Below are 14,066 nucleotides of genomic sequence, written 5' to 3'. Positions count from 1 at the left end.
GACAACATAGTAGTGTGGATGTAGCCATTATGGAACAACACAGCAAAGTCCAAAACTTCCATTGTCCTACTGCCAATATGCTCTGACACTGGTCCCAACTTTTGGCATCCAGTCTGTCAGAAAAATCTTACTCAAAGACGACAGAGTCACTGGAATCTTTATGCTCAAGGTATTTTACTTGCAGCAAGGAGTCAATACATGCACCTCAACAGTACAGATTTGACTGCCTGTAAGCTGTCAACAGCAATCTTTTATACACATAGAAAACAAGTCACACCCCAAGGTTGCACAGTAGCTAACCACTCCAGCGTGAGATCAGTTTGATCTTGTGTGGTTCTTATCTTCAAAGATGATGGTTCCGGTTCTGCCACTTCTCTGTGCTTTCATGATGTGGGGGGTAGGGAATACAAAGTTCATTGTGTGCAACAGTTTAACATTCTGTATTTTTCCATCACAGTCTGACAAAGTAGTTTGCTATGATAGTTGACTTTACAATGACCCTGTGTTTTTTTCTGTGTGTGGGCCCACACACACACAATGCCAAGTCACAAACAAGCTACACTGCAGTTACACAAGCCACAAGTCAGAGGGACCCTTGAAGGACTTGCACAACATGTTCAGCGGAGAGCAATACTACATGATACACAACAGGCTATTTAGCTTTAGTTCAATTGATGCCCACACGGAAAACAAATATGTAAGGACAAACAGAAAGGATACAGGAAAACAATACAACATCCTTTTTCGCTTTGAATTCATAAGATTTATGGGATTTTTAGTTTCTCCAGTTCTTCAAACCATTTTAGCGTTAGCAAGCAAACTGTCTAGAACATTACATTAGTGACTATCACAGACAAATAACTAATTTAATTTGAAAAAATTCCAATATTTAGTGACATTTTCATAATAAATATGTATAGTGACAGTGGAGTATTTAGATAGTTAAGCTGTCTCCTGGGCCCAACTACCCACCAACTGAGACACAATGCCTAGTCCTTCGCTGACAGCACAAGCTACAGGACCAGATACATTTTTCTATTATAATTATAGCACCATCATGTAATTTGATATTTCATTGGCAAAACAAAGCATGTATCAGAAAGATAACAAAAATACTATGATAGGCTTCCTTATGTGCAGAGGCTGCACATAACTATTGACCCAGTGTTCCTCACATACCCCTCACAGAGAGTGCAATGTGTACATTTTTCTGTGCTGGAATACAGAATTAGTACTTACATATTGCTGATAATACTTTTACCTTTACTGAAATACATTTTGAATGCAGGATATTTACTTGTATTAGAGTTGTTGTTTTTTTACATGGTTGTATTTGTACTTTTACTCAAGTAAAGGATCTAAGTACTTCTTCCACCACTGACAGGGGCTCTGTTCAAGACTGGGCCTCAATATCAGGTAATAAAGAAGGACCCAGATCAAGGTTCTTATCAGATGTTTCACCTTTCCCTGAAAATATGATGAATGAATCCCTCTCTGAGAAACCTCAGTGAGACGAGTTTTAAAAAGTAGTGGAACATAGAGGAGACTGATGGGAGGCAGTTTTTGGTCTGGTTGGTGACTTGGCATAGGAAACGAAGCTAGTGAATTGGTGGTTTGGCATAATCTGATTTGTGACGGGACCATAGCAGTGGATTGTCGGAGGATGACGATATGGAGACGGAATGGACACAAATTGTGAGTGGTAGGAAAGGAGGAGGAGGGAGGAAGGATAAAAGAGATAGCCAGTCGACATCTGCGGGTAAACTGGCATTGGAAGAGGAGGAGGAAGTGTGAGATACCAGGAAAAAGATTATGGTGGAGGAAATTAAGGTCATTGTTAAGTTTAAGGTGTGGAGTGAGATAACATCGATTAGTCCAATAACTTTGACAACTGGATTGAGGAATGCAATTGGGGATCTAGAAATGGCAAAGGTGTTGCGTGATGGCAGTTTGTTGGTAAAGTGCAAAAATATGGAGCAAAGAAATAAAGTGTTGAAACTGCAAACAGTGTGTAAAATAGAAATTATGGAAAGAAAGATAGTAGCTGAGAGGAGAGGAGCTAGGGGAGTGATAACAGGAATCCCCATCGGAGAAAACTTGGAAGAACTAAGGAAAGTGATGAAAGGAGGAAAAATCACAGGAATTCGATGGCTGCAGGCCTTCAGGAACGGGGAAAAAGTGGATAGTGAGTCAGTACTGCTTCAGTTCAATGATGAGGTGCTTCCTGGAAAAGTGATGGTAGGCTACATGAGCTTTAATGTATAATATGTTCCTCCTCTGATAAGATGTTATAAATGTCAGCGATATGGTCATACGGCCAATGTATGTAAAGGAAAACAAAGATGTGGAAGATGTGGAGGAGAACATGCATATGGACAGTGTGGAAGCAATGTTCAAGTATAAAGCTGTAACTGCGGCGGAAACCACACAGCAGCATATGGTGGTTGCACCGTCAGGAAGCAGGCAGTGGAGGTTCAAAGAGTAAGATCAGAACGGAAAGTAACATATGTAGAGTCTGTGAGGATGTGTAACAGTGAAATAAGGGAAGAGGGAGACAACCAAAGGCATCCTGAAACAAATGCAGGAACAGCACAGGTACATAAGTACAACACAGGTATATCGATTTATCGTGGGAAAAGATACATGCTGACCTTAGTCAGGGAGAAGGGACCTCAGAGACAGCTTCGCAGATCATGCCAGAATGTTATTACTATTACAATGGAACGCCAGAAGTTTGATAGCAAATGGACAGGAGTTTAAAGGCTATATTAAGTTAAATAGGAAACCAGATGTCATGTGCATTTAGGAGACATGGCTCAAGCCAAATCTGGAGTTTATTATTAAAGGATACACAACCATATGCAAAGATAGACACAATGGAAATGGTGGAGGGTGTGTGATATTTATTAAAGAAGGTATAAAACATAGACGGTTAAGTACAGTACAAGAAAGGGAAGTAGAACAGGATGAGAGAGAAGGAAGATGGAAATTTGAAGAAGCAAACTGGAACAAGTATAGAATAATAAGTGAAGAGAAATTAAAGGAGGTAAATATGAACCAGACAATTGATGACCTCAATGCAGAAATAAATTGTATTTTACTAGGAGCAGCAAAAGAGTCAATACCAAAAAGAAACAGTAGGAAAAGGAAAAAGACAGTATCGTGGTGGACACAAGAATGTACTTCTGCAATAAAAAATTGAAATAAGGCCTTTAAAGTCTTGAAGAAAACACATAGTTTTTAGAATCTTATTGACTATAAAAGAAAGCAGACAGTAGTTAGGAGCACAGTAAAGAGAGTTAAAAGGGATTTTTGGAAGAGGTATTGTGACTCACTAGGAAGGACTACACCATTAGACCGAGTATGGGGGATGATTAAGAGGATGTCTGGAAATAGAAGTTTATGGATATCCTATAATGAAAGATGGGGAAAATGTAGTAATAGAAGGTAAGGAGAAAGCAGAGTTACTAGCAAGGACATTTGTTAAGGTACACAGTACTGAAAATTTGAGTAATGAGGAAATGAAACAAAGCGATAGAACAATAGAAAAAAATGTAGAAGCAAGTATGGGAAGAGGGATGTTTACCAAGTCAATGGAAAGAGTCGGTCATTGTCCCCATATGTAAGCCAGGTAAGGACCCAGGATTAACGGAAAGTTATAGACCGATTGCCTTGACGTCACATGTGGGGAAAATTATGGAAAAAATTATAAACGAAGGTTAAGATTTCATATAGAGACAAAAGATCTGTTAAAGAATTACCAAAGCGGATTTAGAAAAGGAAGAAGCACAATTGATCCGGCTCTGTGTTTAGAAAATGAAATTAGGAAAGCTCAAATTAATAAAAGAGAATTTAGTAGCTGTATTTTTTGATGTTGAGAAGGCGTGTGACATGTTGTGGAAGGAAGGGTCAATGATCAGGTTACATCAAATGGGAATAAGAGGGAGAATGTGTAGATGGGTTAAAAACTTCTTAACAGCGAGGTGGATATCAGTAAGAGTAGGGAAAGAATATAGTGCCAAGCATTTGGTGGAAAATGGTACTCCTCAAGGGAGTATAATCAGTCCGGTTCTGTTCTCAATTATGATAAATTAAGTGTTTAGTAGGATGGATGGGCCATTGGTGTTGCACTATTTGCAGAAAAAAAATCGAAATAAGGCCTTTAAAGTTAGGAGCACAGTAAAGAGAGTTAAAAGGGATTTTTGGAAGAGATATTGTGACTCACTAGGAAGGACTACACCATTAGACCGAGTATGGGGGATGATTAAGAGGATGTCTGGAAATAGAAGTTTATGTGGAGTTATGTGGAGTTATGTGGAGTTATGTGGAAAAAGGGAAGGAATGTAGACTATGTAGTCAGGAAAGTGCAAGAGGCAATAAAGAAAGTAGAGGGCTGGGCAATGGAGTGAGGTTTTTGTTTTTCAGTGGCAAAGACAAAGGCAGTATTTTTCACAAAAAGGAAAATTCAGGACCAGATTAAACTTGAACTCATTGGAGAAAGTTTAGAGACGGTAGAACGTTTCAAGTATCTAGGTATCTGGTTCGACAAGAATCTTACCTGGTCTACTCATATAGGAAAAGTGGTTGAAAAGTGTAAAAAGGTACAGAATATTTTAAGGTGTTTGAGGGGTAGAGAGTGGGGAGCAAGCAGGATTTCTCCGAAAACTGTATATATTGGATTAACCAGGCCGGTGCTAGACTATGGCAGCATAGTTTACCAATCAGCATTAAAAAAACATCATTAAAGAAGTTGGATACAATACAATATCAGGCCTTGAGACGCTGTGGTGCCATAAAAACTACCCCAGTATCAGCCTTGCAGGTGGAAATGAATGAAATGCCACTGGAAATCAGAAGAACCCAATTAGCGCTAACATACTGGGCAAACTTAAAGGGCCACAAGGAGAATCACCCTACTCAGAAGGTGTTAAAACCATGCCAAGAGAAAGAAAAACGACAGATCAAGAGCTTTGGTTGGACAATAGGAAATACAGCTAATGGAATAGAGATAGAGGACATAATGTCAAGCCCCACGGTACCGTTCTCCGTTATCCCACCTTGTTTATTAGGAGAGATAATGGTGGACCTGCACCTTCTGGAAAGGAAGAAAGAGAGAAACATAGATAGGAACCAAGTCAACAGATATATAGAGGGAAATTACACTGAGTATATTAAAATACACACTGATGCATCAAAAGTAGTAGTAGTAGTAACAGAGTAGGAGTTGCATTCATAATCCCAGATTTAAATGTTGTGTCAAATAAAAGAGTAAGTAACAACCTTTCAGTATTCACAGGGGAAATGTTGGCTATTCTTTTAGCCCTTGAGTGGACAGAAAGCAGCAAACCAGACAAAGTTTTAAAAGGATCAGATTCTAGTAGTGTGTTAACCAGTTTCAAGAGTATACAGTCAGAAGCAAGACAGGACACTGTGCTAGAAATAGCTCAAACTATCTTCAGAATTACAAAAGCAGGAATAATAGTGAAATTCATCTGGATTCAAGCACATATAGGGGTAGAGGGAAATGAACTGGCAGACAAATATGCAAAAGATGCAACTAAGAAAGTAGAAGTAAATATGACAGTAAATTATAGTAAGGCTGAAGTTAAAAGCATAATTAAGGTAGAAATGAAAAAGAAATGGCAGGAAATTTGGAACAGGGAAACGAAAGGTAGACATTACTATAGTATCCAAAAGAAAGTAGGAGAAATGAGGGAAACCAGTAGATCAAAAAAAAAAAGACATTATCTCAAAAATGAGGTTTGGGCATACTGGTCTTAATAGTACACTTAAGATAGATGATAAAAATGGGACTGGTATGTGTGAGTATTGTAACATACAGGAAACTGTAGAACATGTAATTATCAGTTGTCCTAGGTACGAGCAGGAGAGACAGATGCTAAAACACAAACTGGGAAGAGATCGCATTAAGTTCGGGTTAAAGGAGTTACTCCAATTGAACTCAGGGCGTGCGGGGTACAGGGCAATAGTTAGCTTTTTGGAAAAGACAGGACTTAGAAGAAGACTATAGGGTAGGCATAAGACCATTCTGATCCACACTCCATTTCAGAAGGTGGCGGTAATGCACCAAAAGCTGTTTGCCAACCACCATAAAACATCAGAAGAAGAAGAAGAAGCTGGATGCAGCTTTTATTCTGAAGGTTCCGTGTCGGAAGTGCTGCTCCGTTGAACACCGGCGTGACATCTCACAGCAGTAACCGTACGGGTGGAAAGGTGCACACGTTTTTATTTACGTGTGTTGAAAGGAGAGACACAGTAAACACAGTGAGCAGAAAGTGAAATTATTTGATAGAGAAAAGAAAGAGCGAAGCTAGTCGGCTAGCATGTACTGCTAGGAAGCTAAAGCTATAACGTTACAGTCGATGATCTAACGTTAGACAGGAAAGAACATGGACAAACATCTCACGCGATATGTAACCAAGACGACGACCCTTCCCTAACTTTAACCGGTAGCTAGTTCTTGCCAGTATCAATGAGCTTTGATAGGAAAGAAAGAGTTCGCCTATTTCCGTACTCCAATACCCAGACTTCAGCTATGTAGGTTAGCTAGTTAACGTTAGCTATTTTAGGGCTAATATCTCAGTGTCCACAGGTGTCCGATTTCTCTGATAGAAATGTAACGAATCCCAAGGTCTTACCCACCTTTATGCTATTATAATGTAAGAAGACCTTAAGTTTAGTGAAATGTAACTTTATTTAAGTCATGTGCATGCGTGTTGAAGAGAAACTCCTGTGAGCATTAAATGATTCAAAACTAACTTAACAGTTTACACTGTGTGCCCTAACGTTACCTTAAAGTATAGGTTGTAAGTTATTAGTTAATATCACGTTTACTGTCAGTCCTGGAACTTAGTTTCCTGAGTCCTAAGTTTATGTTAGGTAGTCTATTAAAAGTGTGTTGTTAATTTGTCATGGCATACAGTAGGCTGCACGCAGAAAAACTAATGTCCAGTCTTACAGTAGGTTTTACATGCCCGTTAAAAACAATGACAATACGTTTTGGGTTATAGAAGTCCAGCCCTTGGAGAACTTTAAAAGCCAGGCTTAAAGGGACAGTTCACCCCAAAATCAAAACTACATATTTTTCCTCTTACCTGTAGTGCTATTTATCCATCTAGATTGTTTTGGTGTGAGTTTCAGAGTTTTGGAAATATCAGCCATAGAGATGTCTGCATTTTTTGAATATAATAGGACTATATGGCACTCAGCTTGTGGTGTTCAAAGCACCAAAAAATACATTTAGAAAAATTCAACAGCAATGTGTCTTTCCAGAAATCATGACCCGGTTACTCAAGATAATCCACAGATTTGTTGTGAACAGTTTCATGTAGGAACTATCGGTACACAACAAGGTCTGTGGATTATCTTGATTACCCGGGTCATGATTTCTGGAAACAGACATTTCTACTGAGTTTTTCAAATATATTTGTTTGGCGCTTTGAGCACCACAAGCTGAGTGCCATATAGTCCCATTATATAAAAACAAAACAAATCGCAGACATCTCTACGGCCGATATTTCCAAAACTCAGCAACTCACACCAAAACAATCTAGATGGATAAATAGCACTACAGGTAAGAGGAAAAATATGTAGTTTTGATTTTGGGGTGAACTGTCCCTTTAACCTGCAGCTCACCTCTTCCCTTAATGAAACAGTGGAGTTAATGCTCCCATTACTCCTGCCTTTTGTCTTTTTTTTTTTAGTGGTCTTGTGTATGTGTCTAAACACACCATCAGACCATCTGCTGGCATGCAGCGGATTATGGGATACTGGTTGTGTCCTCTACATTCAAGCAAAAGAAGGCTGCATTTCTTGGCCCGAATCTGGAGGAGCCTTTGTAATGGGACAGGCCATATCAGCCCGTAATGACTGTGGAGGCTTTATTTCTAATTTTCATCTCTAAATTTGATAAACCTTCCTTACCATTAAAACTTTGAAAATGGTTGCCCGTCCACTTATCCCCATCTTATACAGGAAGGAGTGGAAAATTACATTGAAAAAGTAAATAGTACAAATTATAATGTGTGCATATCTGAAAGTTGTTCATGCAAAGGGTTTCACATTTGCCACGTTAAATTACAATAAAGTCATGCAAAATAATAATTTTATGACATTCATCAATTTCTTTACATCAAATATTTTGTTATTGTTTCTTGGTTTATTTTATGTTTATGTGCGGTTGATGAGAGTAATAATGGCAGTATGAGCTGCCCTTTCCAATTACAGGGAGTTATTTGATTCCTTGTCATTATGAAAAATAACACATTTTTGTATTTGAAAGTTGCTTTCATGGACTGATTTCTGCCCATAGCCATCAATGATGACAGACTCCTCACTCCTCAACTCTGAGCTGGAGTTACAACAGCAAGAGGAACTGTATCAGCAGCTGCTGTTACAGGTAATATTGCTTTAATGTTAATTGGGTTAAAGCGAAACTTTTGCTTGACAGCGATCGCTGTGACAGTTACAGGATGGTAAATGGTAAAACATAGTGTAACAGAAGCAAAAATAGAGAATAGTCAAAAAGTGAGCAGACTGACTCGGTAATGTCAGTTACACAGCATTATCCCTCAAAACGTCTGCTAACATTAGCAACCATAAGCTACTGGTCATACCAGACTAAGTAAGGCTATATCGGCTAGAATTTTAAGATGTGTTATTTCTTCTTTCAAAAGTTACTAAATGTTGCTTTAAAAGAATAGTAAAACATGTTGGGAAATACACTTATTCGCTTTCTTGCGGAGAGTTTGGTGAGAAGATTGATACTGCTCCCATGTCTGTATATTAAACATGTGGCTGGAGCCAGCATCCGGTTAGCTTAGCTTAGCACAAAGACTGGAAACGGGGGGACAGTTTAGCCAGGCTCTGTCCTTAACAAAATCTGTGCACTATCTCCTATAAAGCTCACTTATTAACACAGAAGTTACTGGTCCTGGCCAAGAAGTAGTACAGCACATAACCCCTGTAAAATGTTTTTACACTTTCACTTTTGTACAGATTAAACAAAATAGATATAACATGTTAATTCATGAGCTTTAAAGGTGCTTGTAGTTCACTGGAAATGTCAAGAAATAAAATTCGACCACACTATGCAAAAAGCTCCATGTAACACACATGACCTTTTCTCTAGTTTGACCTGCCACATCATTAGCACATTAGTGTGCATTTCATTTTGTTTGTGTTTGTTTGTCTTGACTTCTTCCTCTTTCCTTTCCCACTTTTTCAATACCTTATGCTTTATATAAACTGTATGACGCTCAAGCATTTTACTCTATTTGTTTAGACAATGGAGAAGATGCAGACTGAAAATCCAGACTCCAAAATAATCCGACCACAACCTGGTAAGTAGCTCCACAATACAAGTTATGTCAAATCTTCAAATTTGGAAGGCAGCGCCACAGTTTGTTCATGGATATGATTTATTTTTTGTGTTTGGTTTATGTTTGTCTTTCTCTTCCTCCCCTCCCAGGCATGTGTGTGAAGACTCTCTCAGAGCCAGGCAAGCAGAAGGTCTTTGTCAACATCTGTCAGTCAAACTCAGTCCCACCACCGCCTGAACTCTCCAGAGAGGAGCTTGAGGAACTGCTCCAATCAGACGATCCCAGCGGCTACAGAGTTCCCATGAGCCTCGGCGAGCCACACATAGAAATAGACAACAGTACGTGACTCAAGCCTAAGATGCTTTTGTATTGCATTCATCTGTTTTAAATTCACACAATGTATCACAAACAGCTGGAATCCACAGTGTTTGTTCTTTTAAAGCTACATTTTTCAATTTTAAAACTCTTATACCAATAACAGGTAGTTTATCAAATTAAATTCAACCTTTTTTAATTATTTTTTTTAACAAGAATGATTGCATTCTCTCTGTTTCAGGCTCTCAGGGTTGCACAGCGTATGATGTGGTCATCAACCAGGAGTTCTTCCAAAAGTGCCAGGTGTGTGTGTGTGTGTGTGTGTGTGTGTGTGTGGCGGTCTTGTTTTTTTCATTCATACAACAATCTAATTTTGTAATTATTATTACAGGGAAGAGGTGATAGAGATGTTATACTTGCTTGGCCTGATGTATGTTAACGGTGGAGGTTTATATTTAAGTGCATGTCTGTATAATTTCAGTTAGTTAATTGTGTAATTATGCATTTAAAGTGTATCACATCTGCCTCAACTGCATTATATTTATTACCTGACTGAAGAAACGAGTTGAATATGAACTAATTCAACACTGCAAGTCCAGTACATGCAAAGTGGATCTGTGGTTTTAAAGGTTTTTGTATGCAGCTGAGCCATGCTAAAATGATCTACTGTATTAACACTTCTTTTTTTTTTTATCAGAGAAACAAATCAGACAAATAAGACTCATAGATGTATTTACCGTTTGCTAAACCCCTCTCTCGAACAGCGCTTGTCCAATTATAGCTTTGCAACTCTTACTCGGCTCGGCAGGCCTGTGAAGCTTTGGACTTCTCCACATGTTGAAGTGGAGTTCACACTTCACAAGAGCTAGCTCAAAGTTCAGTTCACACAGATTAAAATGAACTATGCGGCTGTTGGCTTGTGGTCTTACCCTTTTAATGATTTCTTGTCATCAGCATTCATTCGCAGATATTTCCCAGACTGGTCGGATGCTTCAGCTCGATGCGTCTTTTCAAAAATCTGCGACCCATCAGATTCTGTAACCCAAAACACAGAGCGTGAGCGTCGTTAACTCTCACGGGAGTAAACGACGCTCACGTTCATTAGTTGCAAACGGATACGTTCAGTTCACCATTCACCGAAACATGAGCGTGTTCAGTGAATGGCGCTCTTTGAGCAATGATAGTTGGCATATTATGAGTTTGGAGGGTGGGTAATTTTAAAACTACAAACTCAAGAGCAAAAATGTAAGGAATTAATTAAACAGTGTGCTTATCTAACATTAGCATGTTAGGCTCCTAACTTACTACCTACTATAGAAACCTAACAGCGCTACTTCTAAGGCCAAGGAGCTTTGCATTGGCTATTTACATTTTGTGGGGTTACAAGTTATGGTATAATAAAAACCCTGTTCACGATAACATAACGACTGTGTAGTATTTCCCCTCTGCAAGGGATTCTCTCTCTTTTTAATTGTTGTCTGGGAGCTTATGTAAAGCCTGCTAGTTCTCATTTGAACAGTAGTTAACCTTGAGCCATGTCTCAAACTATGCCGTGTTGGGAATTGGACCTGAAAAGTCCTTGAATGTGATGTTTAAGAAGGTGTGGGAACCATGCATTCTGTGTTGCCTCCCCTTGGAACTGCCTTGACTGCAATATAAATGCTCAGTGAAAACAAACAAATGTCCTCACCTTATAATGTGTAACAATATGAAATGTGCATGTATGTTTGTGTCTTGTAGGAGGATCCCTTGTTCAAGCAGTTTGTTATTCTGGTGTCTTTGGAGGGTTTGGAGAACAAATACAATCTGGAGCTAAGTAGAGGTAAGTGTGTTTTTGTGTGTGTGTGTGTGTGTGTGTAACCTTTCCTTAATGTTGGTAGCAGTTGTCAAGATTCTTTTTTTGTGTTTCTGCAGACTGGAAGGTGCTGAAGAACAGAAAGTTCTTGGGTTCTGTTAGTGAGCAGAACATCCGGACGAAGAGCAGGCCAGTGATTCAAGAGGTCCAGCCTCAGTACGTCCCTCTGACTGTCTCTCGGTCTGAATGGACTGGTTAACTGAAAACATGATTGACATTTGGAGGCTGTTGCAGGGTTCTGTATTTCTATCAAGTCACGCGGAAGAAAACAAAATAACTATGTATACTGACATCTTTGAGTGTACTCAGTTTTGTCACAAAGACACAAAAAATGGTCTAACTTTTCAAACATGGAAACAATACAGAGAGTGGTGTTTCTTTCTCTTGGAAACTGTCTGTGGTGAGACTATTTTCAGACACACACCAGCTTGCGTAGTTTGACTTTGTAATTTCTACCAGTTAGTAAAAGGAACTTTAATTAGCTACAGCTGATAAAATAAAAAGCCTGCAGGTAACTCCCACTCTGTCCCTTTTACAGGGAGAGCTCCACTGCTACGGCCAAAAGGTAAACCTCTTATCTGCCTAATATTATGCAAAGTCAGAGCAACTTGCCAGACACATTGATATATGATATATGTTTTTTCCATTATTTCTCATTATTTCCTTGCTCGCTCTCCGGTTGTCTCTACCTGTCTCCAGACCAGAGTTCACTTTGCTTGTGGAGCCTGCTGCTGGTGACCCTGAGTACCTCATTGCAGAAATAAAGCTACCCGGGGTGGTGAGACGTCCAATACGCACATACATAAACACACTCTTGAAAAACATCTGTTCAGTCCAGGAGCCAGATGCTAGTGAATCAGAGTTTAGCGTAACGATGGCGGCTCTGTCCTGCTCTCTTTTGAAAACACTCCATCAACTCCAGCCAAACTTGTATTAGAGAGTGTTGTTTGCCAAACTCAGCAGTTATTCCTCGTCCTCAGAGCCCTTTCTCTTGTAAAAATGAAGCACACTGTTTGAAAATACTTTGTTTCCATGTCTTCTACATGAATCACCAGCTGGCGAAGATGTTGACTTTTTGGCTGGGACATGTTGCTTCAGCCTCAGTCTTTTAGCATGATGTCATGTATAGTACATAGCCATTCATTTACAGGGTTCTTCTTATAAAATGAATCAGCTGAAAACATTAAAAAGTCAGTTTTCAGCCAACTCAGAGTTTTAGCTTTAGCATCAGGTTACGCTCGCCTGCTTTTGATTACTTCTCTGTGAAATTAAAGACATATTGTTTCAGAAATTACTAAGAATTTCGGTGGTAAATCTGCCGCCATATTCGTTGTAAACTGTATGTACTGTGTGAGAACGGAAAGCTTGACAGGCATAGCAACAGTAACTAAGGGGGGCAGAGTTTATCAAACGGTCAATTACAACTCCTGTTATGTAGGCTGTCTGATGCACAAAGGCATGCTCAATATTAACAGGAGATGTGTCATACGTTTGTTAATACTGTATCAATATTATTTCTTACATCATACTGTAGTGACCCTACTGAGTTTCCCACTTTCAGTCTTGTCAGCGTAGAAATACATTTCAGAGGCCATGAAAGGACAGTGAATCTGTCCTCTGTAATCCACAATAACAATGGTAATTGCAGAATCGCATTTATATGTTGACTTACAATCAGTTCAGATGAAGTCTTCTCATAGCCAACTCAAGCTGTGTTGATCAGTGTAAAAATATAGTCAGACAAGCTGCTTCATCATATGATGTCGTCATGTTCAGTTGTATGTAATTACATCACATCTTTCACAGCACATCATTGATAAGTCAATGATGTGCTCAGTGTAGTAGAGTCTCAGCTGGGTGAACTTGTCTCCCGTGCAGCCGTCATCTCGCTCTCTGGTTCTGGACGTTGGAGAGGACCGACTGGTGTTGACGGCTCGCCCCTCGCTCTTCCATCTCGACATCTTCCATCCCTTCCTCGTCGACCAGGAGAACAGTGTGGCACAATACAACAACAGCACTCAGGTACAAAACACACACATACGTGTAGTTTATACTACATGACGTCACAGACTTGTGTACTGTAGAACTAACACACCTCAACACCACCAAAAAATGGGTATGTATTGTGTGTAAACAACTGTACAGAAGTAATGCATCAACAACACATGCTGCGCTAACATACTAAACAAACATAATACACACACATGCATTAAATCTCCTAACATGTTGTACACTTTGTTCCTGTTTTCTTTTCCCCAGATCCTTACTGTCACTATGCCTGTGGTGTCTTCATGAAACTACAGAAGTAATGTCAAGTTATTTCTTTTTTGTTCAAAAATGATGCTGTGAGAAATAATAATAATGATAATGATAATAATAAAAGTGTTTTGTATAAAGTCACATTTCTCTGTGTATTTGATTCATATCTTAAATCCCCAAAGTTTTGGGTCCCAAAGTTTGTAAAATGATTTTCTTCATGCAGGAACAGAGTGGCGTAAATCCACTCTCAGACTACTGGACTTAATGTTCCAAAGTTTCCCGGCCCTGTTTCTGTT

The 14,066-nt window shown here is 39.2% G+C and overlaps 1 protein-coding gene across 4 annotated transcripts; it reads left to right on the top strand.

Moving 5' to 3' along the window:
* Positions 1-6,129: 6,129 nt before the first annotated feature.
* Positions 6,130-13,913, top strand: pih1d1 (PIH1 domain containing 1). Of its 4 annotated transcripts, none has more exons than XM_044180291.1 (11): positions 6,130-6,234; positions 8,333-8,419; positions 9,305-9,362; positions 9,491-9,679; positions 9,898-9,959; positions 11,397-11,478; positions 11,571-11,667; positions 12,050-12,076; positions 12,211-12,289; positions 13,390-13,533; positions 13,771-13,913. In XM_044180291.1, the coding sequence occupies exons 2-11, from the start codon at positions 8,339-8,341 to the stop codon at positions 13,804-13,806; spliced, it is 855 nt and encodes a 284-aa protein (XP_044036226.1). In that variant the 5' UTR covers positions 6,130-6,234; positions 8,333-8,338; the 3' UTR covers positions 13,807-13,913. The 4 variants fall into 4 exon arrangements, with proteins under 4 accessions (XP_044036226.1, XP_044036225.1, XP_044036227.1 ...); XM_044180290.1 differs by having other exon boundaries at positions 6,131-6,285; XM_044180292.1 differs by having other exon boundaries at positions 6,175-6,470.
* The last annotated feature ends 153 nt before the right edge of the window (positions 13,914-14,066 follow it).

Source organism: Siniperca chuatsi, linkage group LG21 (genome assembly GCF_020085105.1).
Source record: "Siniperca chuatsi isolate FFG_IHB_CAS linkage group LG21, ASM2008510v1, whole genome shotgun sequence".
NCBI classification, from domain to species: Eukaryota; Metazoa; Chordata; class Actinopteri; order Centrarchiformes; family Sinipercidae; genus Siniperca; species Siniperca chuatsi.
Note: the sequence above shows the minus strand (reverse complement) of the source record. Positions and strands in the feature narration are given on the sequence as shown.

Coding starts and splice junctions, on each gene's coding strand:
- pih1d1 (XM_044180291.1), top strand. CDS start 8,339: ATGATGACAGACTCCTCACTCCTCAACTCTGAGCTGGAGTTACAACAG. Junction 9,680..9,897: donor ACACATAGAAATAGACAACA/GTACGTGACTCA, acceptor TCTCTGTTTCAG/GCTCTCAGGGTTGCACAGCG. Junction 13,534..13,770: donor AATACAACAACAGCACTCAG/GTACAAAACACA, acceptor TCTTTTCCCCAG/ATCCTTACTGTCACTATGCC.